Below are 24,100 nucleotides of genomic sequence, written 5' to 3'. Positions count from 1 at the left end.
ATGACCTTCCAATAAAAAGATGAAATATTGGATTGGAGATTGGGATTCATGAGGGAATTACAAAGAAACATTTCCAAATTGTATCTTCTACTTCAAGAGGAATCTCCAAACCCAGACAAGAATAAATCAAAAGAAACATGGGAATTGGATTTGACAACTGAAATTGACCCATTTTGCTGGTCTGACATTTGTTGGGACAGTAATTAATGTTTTCGATAGATAAGTTAATTATAAACTTATTCATCAATTATACTTAATACCACATCAATTAATTTATTCCAAATTTTTCAAATTTATGTTTTGGATATGGCACAGAAATTGGTACGTATATAGATTCTCTCTGGTCATGTCTCAAGGTGACATCATTTTGGAAAGATGTGAGTAAGTGTTTGGAACAAATTATAAACATGTTTCCCATTAACACCTGAGCTTTTACTTTTGGGAAATGTAAATGATTTAGAAGCCTAATTCAAGTTCTCAAAAAATCAATTAAGTATTTTTTAAAGTCACTTTGGCAGTGGCCAGGAGTTGAAAAGCAATTCCATGGAAATCTGAATCCCATCTTAAAATTGATTGTGGGGAAATGCAAAATTGTATTCCCTTATCAAAATTGATGTTTTATATTAGAAATGGTTATGATATATACATCAAAATATGCAAACCATATTTAGATATGTGTTTGGATATCTAATGTTTTCACTTCTCCAACCCACCACCACTTTTCTTTAATCTTAATGGTTGAACCTTATCATGTTGGTTTAATTCTACTATTTTATTGATATCCTGCCTTTCCTTTTGGGAGGGAATAGTTATCACAGGAGCTTTGCACCTAGATCTGTATTTTTTTCTTTTCTACTATTTCTCTCTTCTCACTTTTATGTACAGTTCAACCATTTATTTTTTATTCTATTTTGATCATTTAAAGTATCATTTGAATACGATTCTATTATTATATTGAACTGTATACAAAATTAAAAATATTTTTTTAAAGATGAAATGTTTCACTGCGAGATAGATAGCTAAGAGTTCTTGCCCAAATGTACTATACTTTGCCTGAACCGGTGAATGCTTGGCTGAAAAAAAAATGCCAGAAGTTCCAATTGCCAACAGACTCGTTGTTCGAACACTGCTCCCACAGCACTGACAGATGCATCTGTGGTAAGAGTTCAAGGCCTTGGACCCTTGATGTACAAGCTTAGTGACATTTGTAAGAACAGTGTTCACATCATGAAGAGCATACACAAAGTTAAGGTCTTTTTGAAGCAGACATCAGATCCTTTGAGTCATTCAGCAAGAGGTAATAGAGATGCTGTGGCATTCACCAGGAAACAGCAATAAAAATTCCTCGTTCCCAAAAATACAAGATCAGAAGCACCAGAAACACTTTCCTGGGATTGATCACGATGCCACATTCCTCAAGCCTCGGAAACAATGAGATAAGGTGGCTCTTGTACTCCTCTTCATCCACACTTACAACCAGAATCTCCTCGCTCAACACAAGCACCAAACAAACCTAAGGCCGGTGAGTTCGTGGTCCATGAACCACTGGAATGTCTGAGCTGCATTCCATAGACCGAATGGTATTCTCAGAAACTCACACATGCCGAACGGGAGCATCACTGCTGTCTTCGTGATATCCAAAGACTCAAATGCATTCTAATAGTAAGCACGTACTACATCTATTTTGGCAAATGCATATTTGCCGAGGAGGTTTGCTGAGAAGTCTTGTAAATTTGGAATATTGTATCAGTCAGGCACGGTTGAATTGTTCAGGGCACGATTATCTCTGCAAGGCCACCAATCTAGAGTTTATTTCAGATCCACATACAATCGTGAAGCCCAGCATCTATCAGATCTGTGGACCTCGGCCAACTCTTGCCAATCCAATTTTGCAAATTTAAGAAAATCTGGGGGTATTATCAGCCTGCATTTCATTGACCCTGCCTTTATATAGTGGCTTTTTGCATGTCTGTGCACTGTTATGATGGGGTCACAAGAAGAGGGAAACACTTGAGCAAGGCTTGGAAAAGGCAGGAGCCAGGTTGAAGGCTTGTCAGGCAGCAGATGGCATTGGAAGGACAACAAATGCAACACACTTGCAGTCCACACAACAGCATTTTTTCAAATACATCACTCAAAAATGTGACAAGAAATCCACTCCCAAAATGGCATTTGCCACATTTACAACTGAAAACCCACCCAAAACGATGTGAAGCTGAAATGAAACGCGAGTGACCTCTGGCCATGTTTGAATAAGAGAACCATTTGTAGCTGAAAGAACACATGACATATTAGAAAGTCTATGTTCCTCAGGGGTTAGAGGGACCGGCACTGCTCCAAAGTGACAGATAGTTTTGGAATTTTACATAGAGATGCCAAACTAATAACCTACTCCAACAACTGCCTTGAATGTTTCCATTTTTGTTGCCTTCGATAATGTCACTCAAATGAGAACAAGATCCCAAGACAAAGGAACAGAACCAGGTCACCAGGCCCATCGAGTCTGCTTCATAAACCGACACAGAGCTACTCTACACTCCTTCCAATTTCCAGCCTTTTCCCCATAATCTCTTCATGCCCTCACTAACGATACAGTTGTCTATTTCTTGTTTGAATACTCCTAGGGATCAGGCTTCCACTGCTGTATGCGGCAGCGGTTCCACAGATCCATGACCCTCTGGCTAAGGAAGTTCTTCCCAATCTCTGTTTTATATGGATAACCTCTCATTTTCTTGTCCTTGATTCACCCACCAAGGGAAACATCTTACCCGCATCCACCCTATCTAAACCTTTCAAAATAAAAAATGTCTCCATGAGCTTTCTTCTTTAATTTCCGATACTCCAATGAATACAACCCAAGAGCTGTCAAACACTCCTCGTATGTTATCTTTAACATTCTGGGAATCATCCTAGTCATTCTCCTTTGCACCCTCTCCAACATCACATCCTTTCTCAGATAGGGGGCTCAAAACTGTACACAGCACTCAAAATGAGGTCTCACCGGTACCCCATAGAACCTCATCAACACCGCTTTACTCTTGTACACCATTCCTCTTTAAATGAATGCCAACATAGCATTCACTTTCTTCATGACCAATTTTACCTGGTCGTTAACTTTTAGGTTTCCTTGCACAAGGATACCCAGGTCCCTTTGCACATCCAAGGTCTGAATTTTCATCCCATCCAAATAGTATGCTTCCTGTTTATTTCCACTACCAAAATGTACAACTGTACATTTCTCGGTGTTAAATCTCATCTGCCATCATTTTGCCCAGTTTCCTAATCTCTTTATATCCTTCTGCAACTTTACGGTTTCTACACTTCCTTCTGTCCCCTATCTTGGTGACCTCTGCAAATTTGGCCACAAAACCATTTAAACCACAATCCAAATCATTCATTTATTTTTCCTTGGAATATATCTAACCTGCATTCCTTTTATTACTGCCACATGCCATTCCAGAATCGATCATTACTGAACCTGAACATGTTTATTGTGATAAACATCTTCCAATAAATGTTCTGGGTTTAATTTTTTTAAATCTTGTTGTGGATCCTCTTCATCCCCTCTTTGGAAGCTGAATTCACAAATTTTTCCAAATATTTTTTCAGCAATAATTCTGTGGTACAGAGGATTACTCATCTTTCCTAGAGGTTAAAAGTTGCATTTTGATTTTCTTGTCTCAACTGAACATTGTACAGGGTGAAGGCTGATTAAAATGGATTCAGTAATGAAAGCCTTCAAACTTTGCATTATTGCTGTGGCTACACAGCTTGAATGATAAACTGGTGTTTCTATAGGGAATTAACTCATGGAAATGTTCTAAATACATTCATTGGAGATAGACCTCTGTGAAAAGTTTACTGCCCATTGGCAACAATCCTTGAAAAGAGATGAATCATCACCCAACAGAGCAGCCCAGGAATAGGCCATTTGGTGAACAATGTCTGTGGTGACCATGATGCTCATTTAAATTAATCCCATCTGTCAGCACATGGTCCATACACATCACCCATTCCCTCTTGTTCATGTGCCCAACCAAATCCCTCTTAAATCGTGGTGATTTCACCACTATCCTGGCAGCATGGGCCAGACCTCCACCACACTGTGCGAAACCCTGCCTCACTTCTTTCCTTTTCCCCTCTCATGTTCAATATAGACATCATAGTATTTTTACATTTCCCATGGGGGGGGTGGGGGAAGAAGAAATCTACCCTCTCAAGGACTAAAATAATTGGATACATTTCAACCAGGTCATCTCTCATCCTCCAATGCTCCAGAGAAAAATATCCAAATTTATCCAACCTCTCCTCAGAACCAATGCTCAAACCCAAGTAACCCCCTGATAAGCTTCTTTTGTCATGCAGCAACTAGATTTGCAGAAAACACTCAAAATGTGGCCTAACCACATTTATACTTAATGCCCTGCTCAATGAAGAATACTTTCTTTAACACCCTACACTTGTGTTGCCATTTTCAAAGAGCTCGTGCTTGGACCCCAAGATCCCTCTTTGCAACACTACTACAAGTCCTCTCAAAGTGCAAGACACTTGTCCAAATTAAACTCCATCTGCCATTTCTCTGCCCATATTTATAAGTCATCTGGTTTGGAATGGAGAATACAAGGGGAACTGGATGAATGAGCAGGAGAGTAAAACCTGGGAAGTTGGGACGGGGGGTGGTGGGCAAGTTACATGAACTTGCAAAATTCTATATTCATACCATCAAGTCACAAGTGCAATAAGAGATGGTTCCTCTGGATTTGACCTCACCCTGACAATGGAGGAAGCAGAAGACAAAGGTCAGGATGGGAATTGTACTTAAAACGGCTTGTGACCATGAGCCAAGATTTCCATGGTGATCAAAGTGCAGGTGCTCAACCAATCTGTCATTTACTATGCATTCGGTTTCCTGCCACAGAGGGCATGGACATGGTTGGAGGAGGTGAATGTGAATGATTGTTTATGTCCCTGGATGGTGGTGACTGATGCAGATTGCAGGAGAAAATGCCGAAGGATGGGGAGGAATTTGTAGTCTGTAATTAGTTGAAAGATCTTACTGCAAAATTCATCATCAACGAGTAGGAAAGCAGATTCACTCCATTTTCCTTCTCAGAAAGATTTAGTTAATAAACAAAACAATCTTTCAGCACAGCCAGGGGCAAAAGGGCTCTTAATTTAGTCTTACAATCAACAGACTTTGAAGTTACCCACCGTAAATGACTCAAAACTCAATTCTAGATTCACTTCTGGTGGAAGTATAAGAGCCAGTGGCTTGCCTAATCAGATTAGCCTTATTCTGAGTATCCATTTTGACTTACACAGCATCAAATGCAAGCCCCAGTTGTTGATCCCCAACTATTTTCTCTCCTTACCCACTTTGCAACCACATCTATCTGAAATTGGAACAAACAACAACTAATTTTCCATGTATAAATCATATACAAAATAATTTATCCACATTTTCACATCACTGTAGCCACTGAGGGATAACTTGTGCCCATCAGGAAACTGCACCAGCCACTACAGGGTGCCAATTACCTTGTTGTTACTGACTCTTTTCCAGTGTTACTTTCAATCATAATGACATATTCAACATGCACAATATTTCTTTTCTTACTGACCAGAACTATAAAGCATTGTGTAAAAAAGAGAAAAGCTCAAGTCAACCAGGAGATACAAACTCCTGACTGCAATGTTGCTGTGCACATTTGCTACATTATTGAAGTCCCACAGAGCTTACAAGAGATATTCAAAGTCAAGCAATAACAGAATATTACAGCACGGTACAAGCCCTTTGGCCCACGACGCTGTGCTGATCGAGATATTTCTAACAAAAAAATAATAAAAATACCCTGTCGCGGCTACTGCGGGAGATTCTACTAAATAAAGGCAAACACACAGAAAGGTAGTCATCTCAAGACTGGTTTATTGAAGACATACACAGACCTTTTGTTCCCTGCCTGTTAATGAAAGGTACGAGCCACTCGCAGTACTTTGGCACCCCGCACTGTTAGCCCGCGATGTGTCAGGAAATGTCTGTGAATACCGCTCTGTGCACCTACTAAAACCCTGTGTTTCTTTCACCCATATATGCCTGTCTAAGAGTCTCTTAAATGCTCTTTATGTGATATTGTAATGGATAAATATATTTGGAGAATTTGGAAATACTTGGGATTTTGGTAAGATTTAGAGTAGGTTGCATACATATTTTAAAATAGATCTTATTTGAAAGACTGAAGAAATATTGAAGATCTCTGGAGAATGTTATTCACATTCACAAGTAGGTGTTAATCGAACTGATGTCATAAAATGAATGACCATTGTTTGGAAAGGAGCCAGGATGCTTACAGGAAAGTCACCCCTGGGTTTTGTTTATCTTACAACAGCTTGAGCAGAAGAAAGAACACCTTTTGTTTGGAATAAGAGCAATGGAACTCTGTGGTAGCTTGAAGAAAGAAGTTATTATCTGGAAAACTCTGTCAGGGCAAGTTTCATCACTGAGACATTGAGGTGACTAATGTGGTACCTCAGTTGTGGAAATCCTGGAACAACAAATCTCTCTCTAAAAACCCTACAAGAACCATCCTAAGTGGTAAACATTTACCTTTCGAGGACCAAAACCTGGTGAAATTTATACACGTTCAATTCTGTGCACAACAGAAGAATTGCCTGCATCCAGAGAACTTGGAAGAAGGAGAAGTGAGATTGAACTGTGAACCAAAGAAGTTTTCTTAAATTTATACACATTACAAACCTGTTCACTAAGAATTAGAAGAGGGTTAATTTGGATTAGATAAGTATAGAGTTAAGTTAAAGTTTCATTCTATTTTCATGTTTAAAGTTGATTAAAAATAACTTGTTTTAAAAACCACTTGTCTTGATGCATGTCTATTGCTTCTGGGTTTTGGGATCCTTTGGGCTCATAACAATATGTGCTTAGATAATGACATTGGACCTGTTCAAAGTAGGAAATGGCTTCGACCAGCAGGAGTTTCCATTCGAGGAAAATATTGATGGGTGGCTGGCCACATATGTTTCCTAAAAATGAATACCCTCTCCCTCCCTAAACAACATTCAGCCCCATGACATCTTTCTCCATTGCATTACTGGGACCACAAAGGACCTGACTCAGTTCCCATCTCTCCTTTCAAAGCCAATGTGGCAGCTGCCATTTAGAACTGACAAATCACATTTTAATTTCAGCAAGCATGATGAAAATCACCCTGACATCCTGCTTAAAAACAAGAGTCAACAAACCTTCCTAATTTTGTCACTTCATTTTTATTTTCCCATGGGGCATGAGCAAAAAATGTCCCATTCATTGGCTCACCTAATTATGAGTAAAATCATGATCCCAGTTCATGAAAACCCATAACATTCAATGTTACACAGATAATCAAGGAAGAATTCTGTAATAAAGTTGAATGAAACATTGAAAGAATTTCCCCCTTATAAACGCTGAGATTGTAGCGCGTCAAGCAACCAGGCAAGCAAAAAAGGCCAAATCACAGGAACACTTGGACAGTCCAAGATGGGATGGACTCCCCTTCACTGCTGAGAAGGAGCCCGCACCAAGCAGCACATATGAGCTGAGGAGACCTACACTTCTGCGTAGCGGCCAGCCTGCCAGAGAGTGATGCCACTACGCAATGATGTCACTGCTTGAAGTCGGGACATATGTCACCAGAAGTGGGTGGGCCAGCGAGCACACATGGGGAATTTAAAACAGTAAAGCCCGTCTTTATTTTACACTCACCTTGGGTGGACATCTCTTTATTTGGTAGCACTGCAGCAGCGTACGCTACAAGACGATACCTTCTTACTTGCTGCAACCAAACAGGTCTGCAAGATACACCAACCTAAATAGAAAATATAACCAGAAATCCCAGAGATCATAAATTCAAAAGGATTGGTGAAATCTTTACTCTGTATTGTTAACACCAAAGTCCCTATATTTTTCAAGGCATTCGGACAAGTAACTGAGAAACATTGCATTTTAAACACATGGTACGTCAACTTTAAAAAATAACATCTAACTTTATGAGGAATGTGATACAACAACAGGAACAACGGATGGAATCAGACACATTCTATGAGCATTGGGAAGCAAAGAAAAATGGATTGGTTTTCCCTCCCTTCCTAAGCGACCCAATGACCAAGACAGGTCCTTCCCGACTTGCGAACGTAATGGAGTCAGATCCCACAATGGACGCAAGTCGGAGTTTTTCCCCCGTGCGAGGAGCCCTGAAGTCTTAGTGCCTATTATTAAAATCAAATGATTTGACAAACGAGAACAGACACAGGACACGTAAAACCCAAAATGTGCGGATTGACTTTGTGACTCAGCGTCTTGGGCTCCATCGGCTGGGGGCAGCCATCTTAATTTCTGTGCGCATGCGCGAGTCGTCAGTTTGCGCTTGCAAAAAGGATTCGGTTCGTGGCCCTCAGTTTGGACATGCGTATCAGCCGCACATGCGCGAACCGAAATCCGTCGCGAACCCACCGCGCATGCGGAAAACAGATTTGCAAGTCTCCTCTTTGCCCCTCCCCCGTCCCCTTCCCGCTGCCAGTTACTCAGCGTCCTCCGGCCTCGCCCTGTCGACGCCATTAGGCCTCGCACCGACGCCTCGGCTCCACCCAAACACCGCGCCGGTGCCGGTCGATCCCGGATTGGGCCCGGCGGGCTGCGGTTCGCCCGCTTTCCCTGAACCGCGCGGCTGAGGAAGGTCCCGGCGCCGCCGCCAACTTCGTCCCGTTGGACCAGCGGCTACGCGACAGAGCCGAGCAGACGACGCCGCCGCAAATGTCCCGCCTCCTTACAGCAAGAGCCAATCAGGGCGCGAACCCGCCCATCAATCCAACCCGACTTCAGCGTCCAATCCAATAGCGGCCTCACCGAATCAACCCATTGGCTCGCGCAACTGAAGCAACCAATCAGCGAGCGAGCGAATACACAGGCGCACCCAATCAGCATCAGAAGACAGAAATCAAGCAGTCGAAGGAGCAGAAGACCCTTCGGCCCTTCCACTTTTTACTACTCCAACAACAATCAAATCCTTGGGAAACACAGGATCACTTTGTCCTGGCTCCAGGATTCCTCTGATCTCAAGCAATACATTGTACCCCAACTGCAAGGGAGACTATTTATTCTCAATCTTTCCTTCATATTTATTACCGCTTCCAATTCAATGTCAGCTACTTTTTTCAATGCATATGATCCCTCTATGAATGTGCATGGCAATAAACTCATCACATGTCCATGGATCCCAATTTCAAATGAACCTTCAACAGGGTAGAGAATTCCAAGGATATTACATTTTCATTGGAGACATTTCTTAAAGTCCAAGCAGCCGATCGGTTATTGGGAAATTGTGACACTTGGTGTTCGGCTCCTTTGCATTATCCTCTCTCGATCCGTGCTGCTGTGTCCTCTCATAATGTTGTCAGGTCATCTCCTTTTTTACCAACGACCAAGAGATCCATATTCAAACTTTCCTCCTATCACCCACTTAAAACACCCCAGAAACAAGTCTGACGATCTTTGTGCACTTATCACGCTTCAGGTAAGGAAACTGTACACATGACTCCTGATGTAAGATGAGCAAGACCATTCGATGTGAAATTGGAGCGTGCGCGCTACTGTGATGGGTGGAAAGGATGACACACACCCAAGAAATCAAAGTCAAAGACTCCTTTATTACACTGGTTGCTCTGCTTCTATTCTCTCCCCGCTGCTGTCGACAGGAGTGATGTCACATCCATGCCGGCCTCCAATTGGTCGGTGTTCCCTTCCTTCTTAATTCCTGCCGTGCGCATTGTCCCCTGGGATGAAAGTTGTTGGTCCCCGTGGACTCTGTGCAGTTGCCACATTCACCGGCCATCTTGTGTACAGGATGGCATCCCAGTTAGCATGATCCCCCACCTCCCTAGAAGCAGTGATTGGAGCGCTATTCGCTGCTTTCGGTCACCTATATCTGGGTCGTGGGGGCTGAGTGGAGTCCGGTTTGCTAATGTCCAGATGTGCTGGTTTGAGTTAGTCAATGGTGAAAGTCTCTTCCTTCGCACCAATATCCTGCACACTCACCGTGACGTGTGGAATGAACGATACACACCAATGAAGTCGAAGTCGAAGACTGGTTTGTTAAACTGGCAGCTCTGCTTATATACTCTCCCGCTACTGATGACAGGTCTTTCGAGACGGCAGAGCCAGCCTCGGATTGGTGGGTGTTCTCACCATTGCTCATTGCTTCCCACCATGCGGGATGTCACCTGGGACGAAGATGATTGGTTCCCGCAGGATCTGTGCAGTCACCACGTTCGTCAGCCATCTTGTGTACTGGCTTTCGTCCTGGTGAGCAAGCCGCTACAACCATATATTGTGGAAGAAAATGGACCCCATATTTACAAAGGGTGGTTCTAACATTCCCTTTCTCCTTAAGGCCTCAGTTTTTGAAAAGGAATGTTAAAGTAACCGGTTCTCCTGTTGGGGTCCCTTGTCCTCATTTTTCTTCTTTTTCTTTTAGCAAGGGGATGGACGGGAGATGGGATGGTTTATGGGAGGGGGGGGATTTCTTTGTTCTTTCTTTTAACTATGACACGTGTATTTATATTTGATTTGTGTTATTATTAATTGTGTGAATTCTTTGAGGATGTTATTTATAAATATTTTTTTTCAAAATATCAGGTCAATCCACAGGACCTAAAGTGGCCTAGAGCAACACTGGGGACACCCTCCTGCCCCCCACCACCCCAAATATCAATGTGATCCACTATGATCATTGACAAAATCATCGAGGGCCCCTTCACCTGGCCAACAGCATCATCCAGCTATTCCCGTCGGGAAAGAGATCCAGGAATTTCAGAGCCGGTACCTCGAGGCCCAGGAACAGCTTCTCCCTCCAGGCAGGGAGAACGTGGAATGATTGATGAGCTGCTCGTACAAATACTCCTCCACTCTGCTATTTATTCATCAATATCGAGTAATTTTTTTGGACGTGCTGCACATGTATCATTTGTCTGTTGGTGTGAGGGCTTGGTTGTGTGTTTGCGTGTGTTTACCCCAAGAACTCTGTTTTATAAGGTCATACTTGTGCTATCCAAGGGTAATAAATTTGACCTTGTACTTTGGAGTGGGTGCAGAATAGATTTTCTGGATCGGTGAATATATCTCATGAAGCAAAGTTGACTGAGTAGGGCTTTTCTCTTCCCCTCCCCCCAACCCCGCAAACTTGACTTTATTTACAAATATTTTCAAAGAGGAAGACCATTCCAAGTCTTTTCTCCTCCTCCTGTTGTATCCAGATATTCCCTTCACTGCACATTGCTGCATACGTCTCTGTTTACCTTCATTGCCACCACATTGATACCCTGTGGTTACTGCCCCCCTCTGCTGTTGGAGGAGTTCCCCTTGGTCTCAGCCTCTCAGTGCACAGTTATGGAAGGATTATGATCCATCCCCATAGTGCCTTCGTGTTGGCTACGCCAAGCCTCCGTGCATCCCTCAGCATGACTCCTGCAGCCTGGAATGTGCCAGTCGGCAGCGGTCCCTCCCCGACATATCCGCTTGCTGAAAGACTGACAGGACACGTTTAACATAGAACACGAGAGCACACTACAAGCACTTCGACCCTCGATGTTGTGCCGACCGATGTATTCCTACCAAAATAAAAATAACTAACCCCTTCCTCCCTCATAACCCTCCATTTTTCTTTCATCCACGTGACTCGGAGCCTCTTAAATGCCCCTAAGGTTTCAGCCTTCACCACTATCCCAGTTCTAGGGCTTGTCCCATGTCCCTGACCTGGTAGGCATACACTGCATTCCCTCCCCTTGTCTCCCTCTTGCTCCCCCCACCTCGAGCCAGTAGGGAAGGTGGTTTCTGTCCCAACAGGTGTTGGGGACCTCAACCAGGGAGCAGATCCGGGAGATGAACCCAAACTGCACCGAATTCAGGTTCCCGCAGATCAAAGCACGTCCGTGGGCCAAGGTGAGTGACCAGAGGTAAACCAAAGCTCCGGGGTGGTTTTGTCCTCTGGGTCCTTCCCCAATACTGTCCCCTGTCACTCACCCGGCCCTTCTCCAAAGCCCTCATCTCCCACCAGGCCTGTCCCAAACCCCTCCCCCTGCTGAGATCATCCGCAAAATTCCCCACTGGGCTCATCCCCAATGCTCCACCCATTGCTTGGACCGTCTCCAGAGCTCCTGTCTTCCACCAGGGCTTTCAACAAGCCCCTGTCCCACAACATGCCCAGCCAAAAGTCCCTGTCCCCGTCCCCCATGCCAATTCACCTGTATCCAAAGGCCCAACATCAGGTCTGTCCTCCCACCAGACCAGTTCCCTCACTGGGACCCTCTCCAATCGATTACCCATCACAACTACCCCACCAAAGTTCTTTAACCTTCCCCTTCCCCCACCCACAGGCCTTGGTATCTGAGCTGATCCTGGGACCCCTAGACAGTGGAGATGTGGGGAGGGCAGTGGTCCATCTCCTTCCCGTTGGCAATGCCCCATACCTTCACAAAGCTGGGGAATCCCCTGACCCTTGGCACACAGATATCTATCCCATCTGAGCCAGTCCTCTCTCTCTCTCTCTCACCCCACCACCCTAGAGAATGTGGCCCAGTTCAGCTAGCTGCTACAGTACACACTGCCCTTTACCTCTTCCCCAGGACTCCTGCTCCCACTTGTCCTTCAACGAGCTGTGTGCCCACAGCCAGGAGCTTCCCCCTCCTAGTTACCCTTGGCCCTGTGGGTGAGTGGGTGGGACATGACAAGGGTTTGTAGGTGGTGGAATTGGAGTAAGAAACTTTGGGTTAGACCTGGGAAAGAGAGCGGTGATCATCCGGCTGGTGTGAGGCATTGAAGACGGAATCAATGGGCAGTCCCCTACCGGGTCCATCCCCCAGCATGTCTATCTCCAAAACTGACCCCGCCAGGTCCATCCTCAATATCATCCCCTGCCAGGTCCATCCACAATCCCGTCCCCTGCTGGGTCCAACCCCAAAACCGTCCCCCGCTGGATCTGTCCCCAATACCGTCCCCCACCGGGTCCATCCCCAATTCTGTGCACGCCGGGTCTATCCAAAATCCTGTCTCCCTCCGAGTCCATCCCCAATCCCACCCCCCGCTGGGTCCATCCCCAATCTTGTCCCCCACCAGGTCCAACCCTAATACCATCCCCCACCTGATACATCCCAATACCATCCCCCACCAGATCCATTCCCAAACGCATCCCCGCCGGGTCCATCAAAATCCCATCTCCTGCTGAGTCCATCCCCAATGCCATTCCCAACGTGGTCTGTCACTAATTCTTTTGCCTGACAGGTCCTCCCACAAACCCACTGGTCTCTCCCCAAAGCCCCTGACCCCCACCAGGTCCATTTCTAAAGCCATTGTCCCCCACCGTCAGGTCCCCAAAGCTCCTTCCTCCCCACGGGATCTGTCCTGAAGCCCCAGCCCTCATGTCTGTCATGTCTGTCCTCCCACTGGACCGATCATCTCGATCACCATTCAGAACTGCCCCACCCCAGTTCCCGAACCTCCCCCCTTCCCCCACTGACAGGCCTTGGAACCTGAGCTGCTCCTGGGACCCCCAGATGGTGGAGATGTGGGGAGGACAGTGGTCCAGTCTCCTTGCCGGTGGCAGTGTCCCAGACCTTCACTGAGCTGGGGAATTCGCTGACCCTTGGCACCGGGACATCTGTCCCATCTGAGCCAGTTCTCTCTCTCCCCCCACCCTGGAGGCTGTGACCCTGTGAAGGTGGATACTACAGTACACACTGCCCTTCACCTCTTTCCCCAGGACTCCTGCTCTCACCTGTTCTTCGACAAGCTTTGTGACTACAGGCTGGACCTTCCCCCCACCTTGTTACCCTTGACCCTGTGGGCGAGTGGGTGGGCCATGACGAGGGGGTTGTAGGTGGTGGAATTGGGTAAGAAAGATTGGGTGAGAGCCAGGAGAGACTGGTGATCATCTGTCCAGGGAGAGGCATTAGGGACAGAGTCACTGGGCAGGGGTTAGAGTCTCAGGGAAACAAGGGCACTGGAATTGGAAGCAATCGCAGCCCATGGAAAGTAGGAGGAAGAACCCTGGGAATCATTGAGAGTAGCAAGGTTAGCGTCGCGGTTTGAACAACGCTGTTAAGGGGCCATTGAGCCGGGTTTGAATTTGACACTGTCTGTGGGGAATTGTACGTTATTCCCGTGTCTGCTGGTCCTGGTCCTTCCACCATTTAAAACGTACAGGGGGTTGTAGGTCATTGGTGTAATTGAGTGGTTGTGGCTCATAGGCTGAAAGGGCCTGTTCTTGGGCTGCATGTGTCAATCTAAAATCTCCATCTAAAATGATAGTCCAGCCTGTCATGAATTATTTAAGGATTCAACTCAAAAGACTGGTCCAGATAGACAAGTCCGAAACAGTCCTTTCAGCCCGTCTTTTCTGATGGCCAAGCTGCTTGCAAACAGTCCATATCCCTGTCAACCTTTTCATTCCACGGACCCATTCAACTCACATTACATTGTCAATCTCACGGCCTGTGGGAAGAAGTTATTTCCCTGTCTGGCAGCCTGATTTTGTTCCTCCATATCTCCTTCCTGATGGTAGTGGGTCAAAGATGCTGTGTACTGGATGTCTGCGGGTCTATTTACAGGCCCCATCCCTGTACAATCAGAGGCCCCTTGTCTCAAAGTCCCATCCATGTGGCCTCTCACTCAGCAATCCCTCGTCGGAACACAACTACCCCCTCCTTACTTACCTCTACCAGCCCTTAGTATCCTCATGACAGTTCCAGGCACCTGTTATTTCAACCCTTGATGACCTGCGCCAGCTCTAATTTGGATCCTGCCTCACCTAAACTATTGGAATAACCTGCGCCTTCTACCTTCGAGAGCCCCAGGGAATCCGCGCCCTCAGCAGTGTCCTGCTGGTGCACCATCGAATGCCCTCCATCCACTTCCACGGGTTCCCTGCTGTTATCAGGCTCCTGGATGGACCCCACCCTGGCAAAACTACCCATATTTTCACTGATCCCTCTGTACCTCTACATTCCGTCCAGGGGTCAGGGTTGTGTTGTGGGACTGGTGGAGAACAAAACAACAATATCAGGAGACAGGGAGCTGTGTAGAGACCCCAGATCTGCAAGATAGGGACAGTGCAGAGACCCCCAGCTCCAGGAGACAGGGAGCAGCACAGAGACCCCCCCAGTTCTGGGAGAACGGCTGAGTTGTACACAAGTCTGTAAGTGGCTGGACCAGGAAGTATACAAATCTATGTTCCAGGGTAAACTGGATCAAAAGCGAGGAATGCACCTTGGTAAATCAGTCCGCTGTCCTCTTCACAGTCAGATCTGACTACCTGAAGGTGTCGGGGATCTGGCTTGGAGAGGCCGAGGCATGCAACAAAAAAATGGTCAGAGCCGATTGTAAAAGTCCACCAGAAATTGGGTCTGTGGGAATGACATTCCCTCTCAGTAATGGGGAAGAACCTGGTCATCAGGTGCAAGGTGCTCTCGGTACTGCTGCGTGTGATGCAGGCGTGGCCCATCCCACACAACTCTGCCCTGGCTATTACCAGAGCAGTTTCCCTCTTCATGTGGGGATCCAAAATGGATGGAGTGGGAAGGAGGTCCATGTACATCGCCAGACTATGGTGTTATGAGCCCAAAGGACCCCAAAACCCAGCAGCAATAGACATTCACCAGGACGAGTAGTTATATAAAGATAAGTTGTTTTTAATTATCTTTAAACATGAAAACAGAATCAAACTTTAACTTATCTCTATTAACTTAACTAACCTTAATCCCCTTCTAAGTCTAAGTGCACGTGTATGATGTGTGTGTAAATTTAAGAAAAGTTATTTGGTTTACAGTTCAATCTCACTTCTCATTCTTCCAAGTTCATTGGTTGTAGGCAATTCTGATACTGTGCATGGAATTGAACATGTATAAAGTTCACCAGGCTTTGCCACTCAGGAAAGTTCTGTAGGGTTTGCAGAGAGAGGTTTGTTGTTCCAGGATTTTCACAACTGCCATTGTTCCAGGATTTCCACCATTAGTCAGCTCAATGTGTCGCTGATAAAACTTGACCCCTCAGGGTTCTCCAGATGATAACTTCTTTCTTTCAGGCTAGCACTGTGGTCCTTCCTGTTTCATTTATTCCGAGAGTAACATCAGGCAGCTAGCACTTCCAGCGAGCACCTAGGATTAGCTGGAGGTTAAACATGTGGCTCAAGGGGTGGAGTCAGAGTCTGGGTTTCAATTCTTGGACAACTGGGACCTATACCATAATGATGGGTGACATCTTAATCCCAGAGGGACCAGTCTCCTGGCGGGGGCATTTGCTAGGGCTGTCAGGAGGGGTTTAAACTACTATGGTTGGGGACAGGATTTCAAGTTAGGCAGGACGGTAGGGTGAGGGTTAGTAGGATAAGGAAAGAGACAAGTTTAAATAATTTGAGGGAGGAAAAGCAGGAAGTAGTAAACAGATGTTGCAGTGAAAATTGTGAGAATGGTTGAGAGGAGGATATGCAGAAGGTAAGATGTTGGAGATCCCTGAGTTGTATTTATTTTAATGCCAGGAGCGTAGTAAGGAAGCTGGATGAGCTAAAGGTGTGGATTGACATGTGGCATTATGATGTGTGGCCATTAGCGAGACATGGTTGAAAGAAGGTTGTGACTGGCAGTTGAATGTTCCACGATTTTGCTGCTTCAGATGTGACAGAGTTGGTGGATTAAGAGGGGGAGGTGTGGCATTACATGTCAGGGAGGATATTACAGCAGTGCTGAGGCAAGATAGACTGGAGGGCTCGTCAAGAGAGGCAGTGTGGGTAGAGGTGAAAAATAAGATGGGTGAAGTTACTATTATGGGGTATATTATAGGTCTCCAAATGGGGAAAGGGAACTAGGAGAGCAAATGTGCAAATAGGTGAGGTATGCAGGTAAAATAGGGTGGTGTTGGTTGGGGATTTCAATTTTCCAAACATCGATTGGGAAACACAGTCAGTAAAAGGGCAGGATGGCTTAGTATTTATGCATTGTGTTCAGGATTGCTTTTTGCAGCAATATGTTGAGACGCCAACTAGAGTGGGAGCAGTGTTCGATCTGTTGTTTGGGAATGCAGATTTAGATCTAATTAACTGGTTTTCAATCGAAAATGTAAGTAACAAATTATATTCCATCTGCAGTTCAATTCTTTGTTTGTAAAGTTCTTCAGTAGGATCAGTCACATATTTCTTATCAATGTCTTTAATCTTCTCAACCAATAGATGAATCTTGTTTTTGATGCATTTCTTCAAAGCTACTGAGTAAGAAATAATTTGACCACGAATATAAGCCTTGAATGTATCCCACAATATTCCATAAGAAATTTCCGTAGTGTAATTTGTTGAAAAGAAAAAGTTAATTTGTTCTTTCATAAATTTAACAAAGTCTAAATCTTGCAATAATGTAACATCAAAACGCCAGTGCTTAATAGTACAAAACAGAGTCTTTGAATTTAAGAGAGAGTTGTAATGGAGAGTGATCCGAAATGGCTATAATGTCATACTTACAAGCAGTTACAAGTGGAATAAAACGTGAATCAATAAAAAAGTGATCAATTCTCGAGTATGAATGGTATACATGAGAAAAAAAGGAAAACTCTTTATCTGTCGGGTGAAGAAATCTCCAAATATCAACAGCTCCAGAGTTAGTAAGGAAAGAGTTAATATATGTAGCCGATTTATTCGGTAGGAGCTGTGAAGGTTTCGACCTATCTAGCAGGGGATTCAGACAACAGTTAGAATCCCCACCCATTATTAAATGATATTCATTTAGATTGGGTAAAATAGTAAACAAAGATCTAAAAAACTCAGGGTCATCTACATTCGGGGCATAAACATTAACCATGACAACCTTAATATTGAATAATAACCCAGTAACCAATAAGAATCTGCCGTTAGGGTCTACAGTGATGTCATGTTGAACAAATGTAATAGAGGGATCAATAAAAATAGATACACCTCGAGTCTTAGAGCATGAGTTGGCATGAAATTGTGGGCCTTTCCAACATTTAAAAAAACGCAGATTATCCTCCTTCCTCACATGAGTCTCCTGTAAAAAAATAATCTGTGCTTTCAGTCTCTGGAATACTTTAAAGACCTTCCTCCTTTTAAACATGTTGTTTAGACCATTAGCATTCCAAGAGACAAATTTAATGTTTTGATCCATTACTTAGGTCAACCCTCCAGTATATAAAGGGTTAACCAAAGCAGGAAGAAGGATTAAGATATAAGGAAGGACCGGAAATGACGACATGTCAGCCATATCTGTAGTTCTTAAAGAAAAATCAAGAAAAAACGAAAGAAAATGAAACATAAAAACCCCTGAAAGAAAAACAAAACCCACCCCCCACCCACAAAGCCCCCCATCTGACCAGAGAGTGATCAGAGAAAAAAGAAGAGATAATACTAAACCTACCCCCATGTCTTCAGACGGCAGCTCCTAATATTAAGATAAGATCTAAATCTGATTTTTATGTGCATAGTGAGAAATCGGGTAAAATGTTGGCTAATCATCTGAAGAATATTTCAGCTAGACGCCAAATTGTGGAGATTCGCAAACAGAATGGAGAACTGACTGTTAACCAGGAAGAGATAAATCAATCTTTCCAAAATTTTTATACATCCTTATTTAGTACAGAATCCCCTCAAGACCTTTGTAATATGTTTAATTTTTTTAGAACATTTGAAACTCCCAAAAGTATTACCTCAAGATAACTTAGAATTAAGTAAACCCATTACAGATTCAGAGATCAATAATACTATTTTCTCACTGAATTCGGGGAAAGCACCAGGTCCTGATGGATATTCTGTCGAATTTTATAAAGCTTTTTCTTCTACTCTCTCTCCCTGGCTGATTAAGATGTTTGATGAATCTATCACATTGGGTAAACTACCACAATCATTTTACAGAGCTACGATTTCTCTAATCTTGAAAAAAAATAAAGACCCGACCGAATGTTCTTCTTATAAACCTATTTCTTTGTTTAATGTTGATTCTAAGATCTTCTCTAAAATTTTAGCGACAAGGCTAGAGAAGATATTACCATATATTATCTCTGAAGACCAGACTGGATTCATTAAAAATCATTATTCTTCCTTTAATATTAGAAGATTGATGAATATTATTTACACTCCTACACATAAGTCTTCAGAATGTGTTATTTCACTAGATGCTGAGAAGGCTTTCGATAGAGTAGAATGGCCTTATTTATTTACAGTTCTTGAAAAATTTAATTTTAGTCCGATATTTATATCTTGGATTAAACTTCTTTATAATTCCCCAGTTGCCTCGGTTTTTACTAATACCCAAAGATCACCATATTTTCGATTATTTCGGGGCACCAGGCAAGGGTGCCCCCTTAGCCCTTTATTATTTAACTTAGCTTTAGAACCTTTGGCAATTGCTATCAGAGAAGCACCCAATATGACTGTTATTATTCGTTGCAGGGATATTCATAAAGTATCACTATATGAAGATGATTTATTGTTATATATTTCCAATCCTGAAAATTCTATTCCTGCAGTTTTATCTTTATTAGCCAAATTTAGTAATTTTTCGGGATATAAACTGAACTTAAATAAAAGCGAATTATTCCCTTTTAATGGATGGGTTCCTATTTATGATAGTTTGCCTTTTAAAATAGCTAGAGACCATTTTATATATTTAGGGATTAAGATTATTAAAAAACATAAAGATTTGTTTAGGACTAATTTTTTCCCTCTATTGGACCTGATCGGCAGTTTACTTACCAATTGGTCACCATTATCCCTATCCATGATAGGCCGAATTAATGCTATTAAGATGATGATTTTACCTAAATTTTTATATATATTCCAAGCTATACCTATTTTTGTTCCTAAATCTTTTTTTGATAAGGTCGATTCTAAATTGTCCTCATATATCTGGCAAAACAAGAATCCTAGATTGGGGAAAAAATATTTACAGAAATCTAAACTAGAGGGAGGGTTGGCATTACCCAACTTTAGAATTTATTACTGGGCAATTAATATTAGTTACTTAAGGTATTGGTTGAATTATTCAGAATTATCTCTAAATCCCCATTGGGTAAATTTAGAAATTAAACCGATACAAAATTTTTCAATTAGCTCTATTTTGGGAGCTGCTCTCCCTTTTACTCTTACTAAATTATATAAACAAATTGATAATCCAATGGCTAAACATACACTACGTATATGGTTTCAATTCCGGAGATTTTTTGGCCTAAGTCATTTTATCTTGGAAACTCCTATTGTACTAAATTTCCTTTTTCATCCCTCTCTAATTGATCAAGCTTATTTACTCTGGAAAGTTAAAGGTATAACATGCTTTTCGGATTTATTCTTGGATAACTCTTTCATGTCATTTGAACAATTATCCATGAAATATGATTTACCTCGATCTCATTTCTTTCGATATTTGCAGATTAGGAGTTTCTTAGTTTCGACTTTACCCTCTTTTCCCAATCGGGAGACTACGACTGTTTTAGAGGATATACTATATTCAAAATTCCCTCCAAAAGGTGTGATATCTAAATTATATAATATAATTACAAAAATAAATTCTGGGACTTTTGAAAAGTTTAAAAATGATTGGGAAAGAGAACTCAATCTTCATATTTCCAATGAAAATTGGAATAAAATTCTGCGACTGGTAAACTCTTCTTCTCTATGTGCAAAACATTCACTAATACAGTTTAAAGTTGTTCATAGAGCTCATATGTCTAAAGATAAACTCCATCGCTTTTATTCTCATATCGATCCTATATGTGATAAATGTCAATTGGAAATAGCTTCCCTTACACATATGTTTTGGTCCTGTCCCTCTTTACAGAATTATTGGAAGGAATTTTTTTCCATTATATCTACTGTTTTGAATATTGATTTACAACCACATCCCATTACTGCAATTTTTGGATTACCTATGATAGATTTGACTTATTTATCTCTTCCTGCGGATCGTATGATTGCTTTTCTTACACTAATGGCTAGAAGATCTATACTATTGAATTGGAAAGAGGTTAATCCTCCCACTGTTTTCCAATGGTTTACCCAAACTATACTATGTTTAAATTTAGAGAAAATTAGAAACTCTGTCTATGAATCCCCTTCTAAGTTTGAGTTAACCTGGCGACCATTTATTCAATATTTTCATTTGTGGTGAGTTGATCTGGCTCTGTTTTCTTTCTATGATTATGTATGATAATTAGGCTGTAAGATGAGATCGGAGTGATTGGCGTGGTTTAGCTATATCTGTAGGTTTTTTTTTTAAGTTTTTTTTTAAGTTTTTTTAATTCAGATTTGTTTTTTCTTCTTTTTTGGGTTTTTTTTCTCTTTTTTCCTATATTGTTATTAATTATATCTTTTTTTTAGAGATAGTTCACACCCTAAACTGATCTAAATTTTTTTTTTAATGATATATTTTTATTCTGTAATATTATTGTTTAATATTTCTGTATTAATTCATTACTTACCATGTATTTTTTATATCTCTTTGAACTGTATGTGTTTATAAATTATAATAATAATAAAAAGATTGAAAAAGAAAGAAAAGGAATGCAATGGGGCAGGTGACGGAGGTGAGCGTAACGGAGAACTTCGGATCCAGTGATCATTTTGACATACTCTTAAGAACCTGAAGAGGGAAATTAGAAAGACAAAAAGAAGGGATGAGGTGTCCATAGCTAATAAGGCAAAGGTGAATCCTCAGGGTTTTTTCAGATATATGAACAGTTAAAGGAAGGTTAAACATAGAATAGGTCGACTGGATGATGGGACCAGTGAACTATGTCAGGAATCGTATGAGATGGAGAAATATTGAACAATTTGTTCTCATCTGTATTCACGAGGGAAAGGGACATTGGGCTATATGAAATGAGAGAGGCAAAGGGCTTAGTTATGGAAAAGATAAGGATTAGTAAAGTGAGAGGTTTGGAGCTTCTTGTGTCAATTAAAGTGAATAAGTCTCCTGGTCCTGATTTGATTTTTCGCAGGACTTTAAGGGAGGTCAGGGAACAAATAGCGGGGACACTGACAGTGATTTATCAAAGATCACTGGAGGAGGGTGTGGTGCCGTGGGATTGGATGGTTGCAAATGTAGTTCTGTTGTTCAAAAAAGGCAATAGGTGTAGGCCAAGTAATTATCAGCCAGTATTTTGACTTCCGAGTGGGGAAGATTATGGATGGTTTACTTCGAGATAGTATGTACAAATATCTGGATAGGCAGAGATAGATAAGGGCACCCAGCATGGTTAGTGAAGGGAAAGTCATGTTTGACGAATCTTGTTGATTTTTTTGAAGAGGTGACAAGAAAAGTGGATGAAGGTCGGGTGGGTGATGAGATCTATTGAATTTTAGTCAGGCTTTTGATAAGGTTCTGCTTGTAAGGTTATTTAGGAAGGTTCAGTCATTAGGGATTAATAGATAGTGAGATGGGTTCAGAAGTGGCTGGGAGATAGACAGCAGAGAGTCATGGTGGACAACTGTATGTCATGTTGGAAGCCTGTGACAAGTGGAGTGCCTCAGGGATCGATGCTGGGTCCCTTGTTGTTTATCATTAATATTAATGATTTAGAGGACGGTGTGGTTAACTGGGTAAGCAAATATGCAGACGATATGAAAATAGGGGGAGTGGTGGATAGTGAGGTAGATTTTCTTGGAATAAAGGATTTGGTTTGTTTGGAAAAGATGGCAGATGGAATTTAATGTTGACAAGTGTGAGGTGCTGCATTCTGGAAAAAATAATATAAATAGAACATATGCAGTTAAGGGGAGGGGATCGAGGAATGAAGAGGAACAGAGGGATCTTGGGGTTATGGTACAGAGTTCACTGAAGGTGGGTTCCCAGGTAGACAGGGTAGTTAAGAAGGCATATGACATGCTGGCCTTCATAAATCATAGCATAGGCTAGAGTGCAGCTTTTTAAAGCATTGTGTTCCGTTCTGGTCTCCAAATTATAGGAAGAATATAGATAAGGTGGAGAAGGTGCAGAGAAGATTTATAAGAATGTTGCCTGGCTTACAGCATCTAGATTACAGGGAGAGATTAAGGAGACTGGGACTTTATTCATTGGGACATAGACGAATGAGAGAGGACAATACAGGTATTTAAAATTATGAAAGGAATAGATAGACGAGACAGGGACAGACACTTTCCCGTGAGGGAAGGGAAGGTTGGAACAAGAGGCCATGAGTTAATGGTAAGGAGGAAAAACTTCTGGAGAAATTTTAGAGGATGCTTCTTCACTCAGAGAGTGGAGGCAGAATGGAATGATCTTCCAAATGAGCTAGTTGCGGCAGGGTCCCTCCTGTCATTTACGAGAAGGTTGGTTGTGTGCATGGAGGTGAGGGGGTTGGAGGGATATTGGCGGAAATCGGGAGGATTGATCTAGTGGTCTCAAAAGGCCGACATGGCCTGTTTCCACTCTGTAAATGGTTATATGGTTACATGGTGACACAGTTTTAATTTCAATGTCCCATCTCTCGTTACACAACTCTCTGCTCTCCACATTCATGCTGCACATTTCTTCACTGCTGTTATGGCTGGACTTAGAAAGTGTGTTTGATATTTATTCAACTTCAGTTTTGTATCTGCTTCATATCTCTGACCAAGCAGAAATATTCTCACATCCTTTTGTATTTTAATCTTCATAATTTGTCCTAATAATATACTGAAATTCTTCCACTTTTACACAGGTCCAAACCAAATGGAAAGAAAAGTCTCAATCACCTGATTACATTGAAAACATTTCTCGGAATAATTGGAGATAAGTCCATTTAATTTATATGTAGTATAGCAGAATTGATGTGGAGATTTTAATTTTTATATCTGGCATTAATCATATTTGTAACACTCTTGACACAATCCTGACCCTATTTCTTATTGAATTTGTATATTTCAATCTTCACACCACTCTGAACAGCTTCTTTCTGAAATCGTCACATCCAAGCCCGACTCCCATCTTTCTCCTGATCTCTGCTATCCTGGTTTTGGATTTTCTCTCTGGAGAGCATCGTACATTTCATTGATAACTTTGGGTGTATTTCCCATCCAACTCTTTGTTCCAT

The 24,100-nt window shown here is 42.4% G+C and overlaps 2 protein-coding genes across 4 annotated transcripts in view; one reads left to right on the top strand and one right to left on the bottom strand.

The window, feature by feature from the left end:
* Nucleotides 1–8,872, bottom strand: part of LOC138745736 (uncharacterized) — a 34,354-nt gene extending 25,482 nt beyond the window's left edge. For 2 of the 3 annotated variants that reach the window (XR_011346461.1, XR_011346463.1), the window contains exon 1: nt 7,757–8,872. The gene's annotated coding sequence lies outside the window, so the exon portion shown is untranslated. The remainder of the gene's footprint in view (nt 1–7,756) is intronic. The other variant, XR_011346462.1, reaches the window with a different exon arrangement.
* LOC138745737 (uncharacterized) lies at nt 8,416–11,096 on the top strand. Its single transcript, XM_069903010.1, has 2 exons — nt 8,416–10,351; nt 10,685–11,096. Exons 1-2 carry the CDS (start codon nt 9,761–9,763, stop codon nt 10,763–10,765), a joined length of 672 nt encoding a protein of 223 aa, XP_069759111.1. The 5' UTR covers nt 8,416–9,760; the 3' UTR covers nt 10,766–11,096.
* Nucleotides 11,097–24,100: the final 13,004 nt, after the last annotated feature.

The sequence above is a fragment of the Narcine bancroftii genome, chromosome 11, assembly GCF_036971445.1.
Source record: "Narcine bancroftii isolate sNarBan1 chromosome 11, sNarBan1.hap1, whole genome shotgun sequence".
Taxonomy (NCBI): Eukaryota; Metazoa; Chordata; class Chondrichthyes; order Torpediniformes; family Narcinidae; genus Narcine; species Narcine bancroftii.
Note: the sequence above shows the minus strand (reverse complement) of the source record. Positions and strands in the feature narration are given on the sequence as shown.

Excerpts from the sequence above, each read along its gene's own strand:
- LOC138745737 (XM_069903010.1), top strand. The coding sequence starts at position 9,761 with ATGCCGGCCTCCAATTGGTCGGTGTTCCCTTCCTTCTTAATTCCTGCC. Across the intron at positions 10,352-10,684 it reads GTGTACTGGCTTTCGTCCTG|GTCAATCCACAGGACCTAAA; the intron begins GTGAGCAAGCCG and ends TCAAAATATCAG.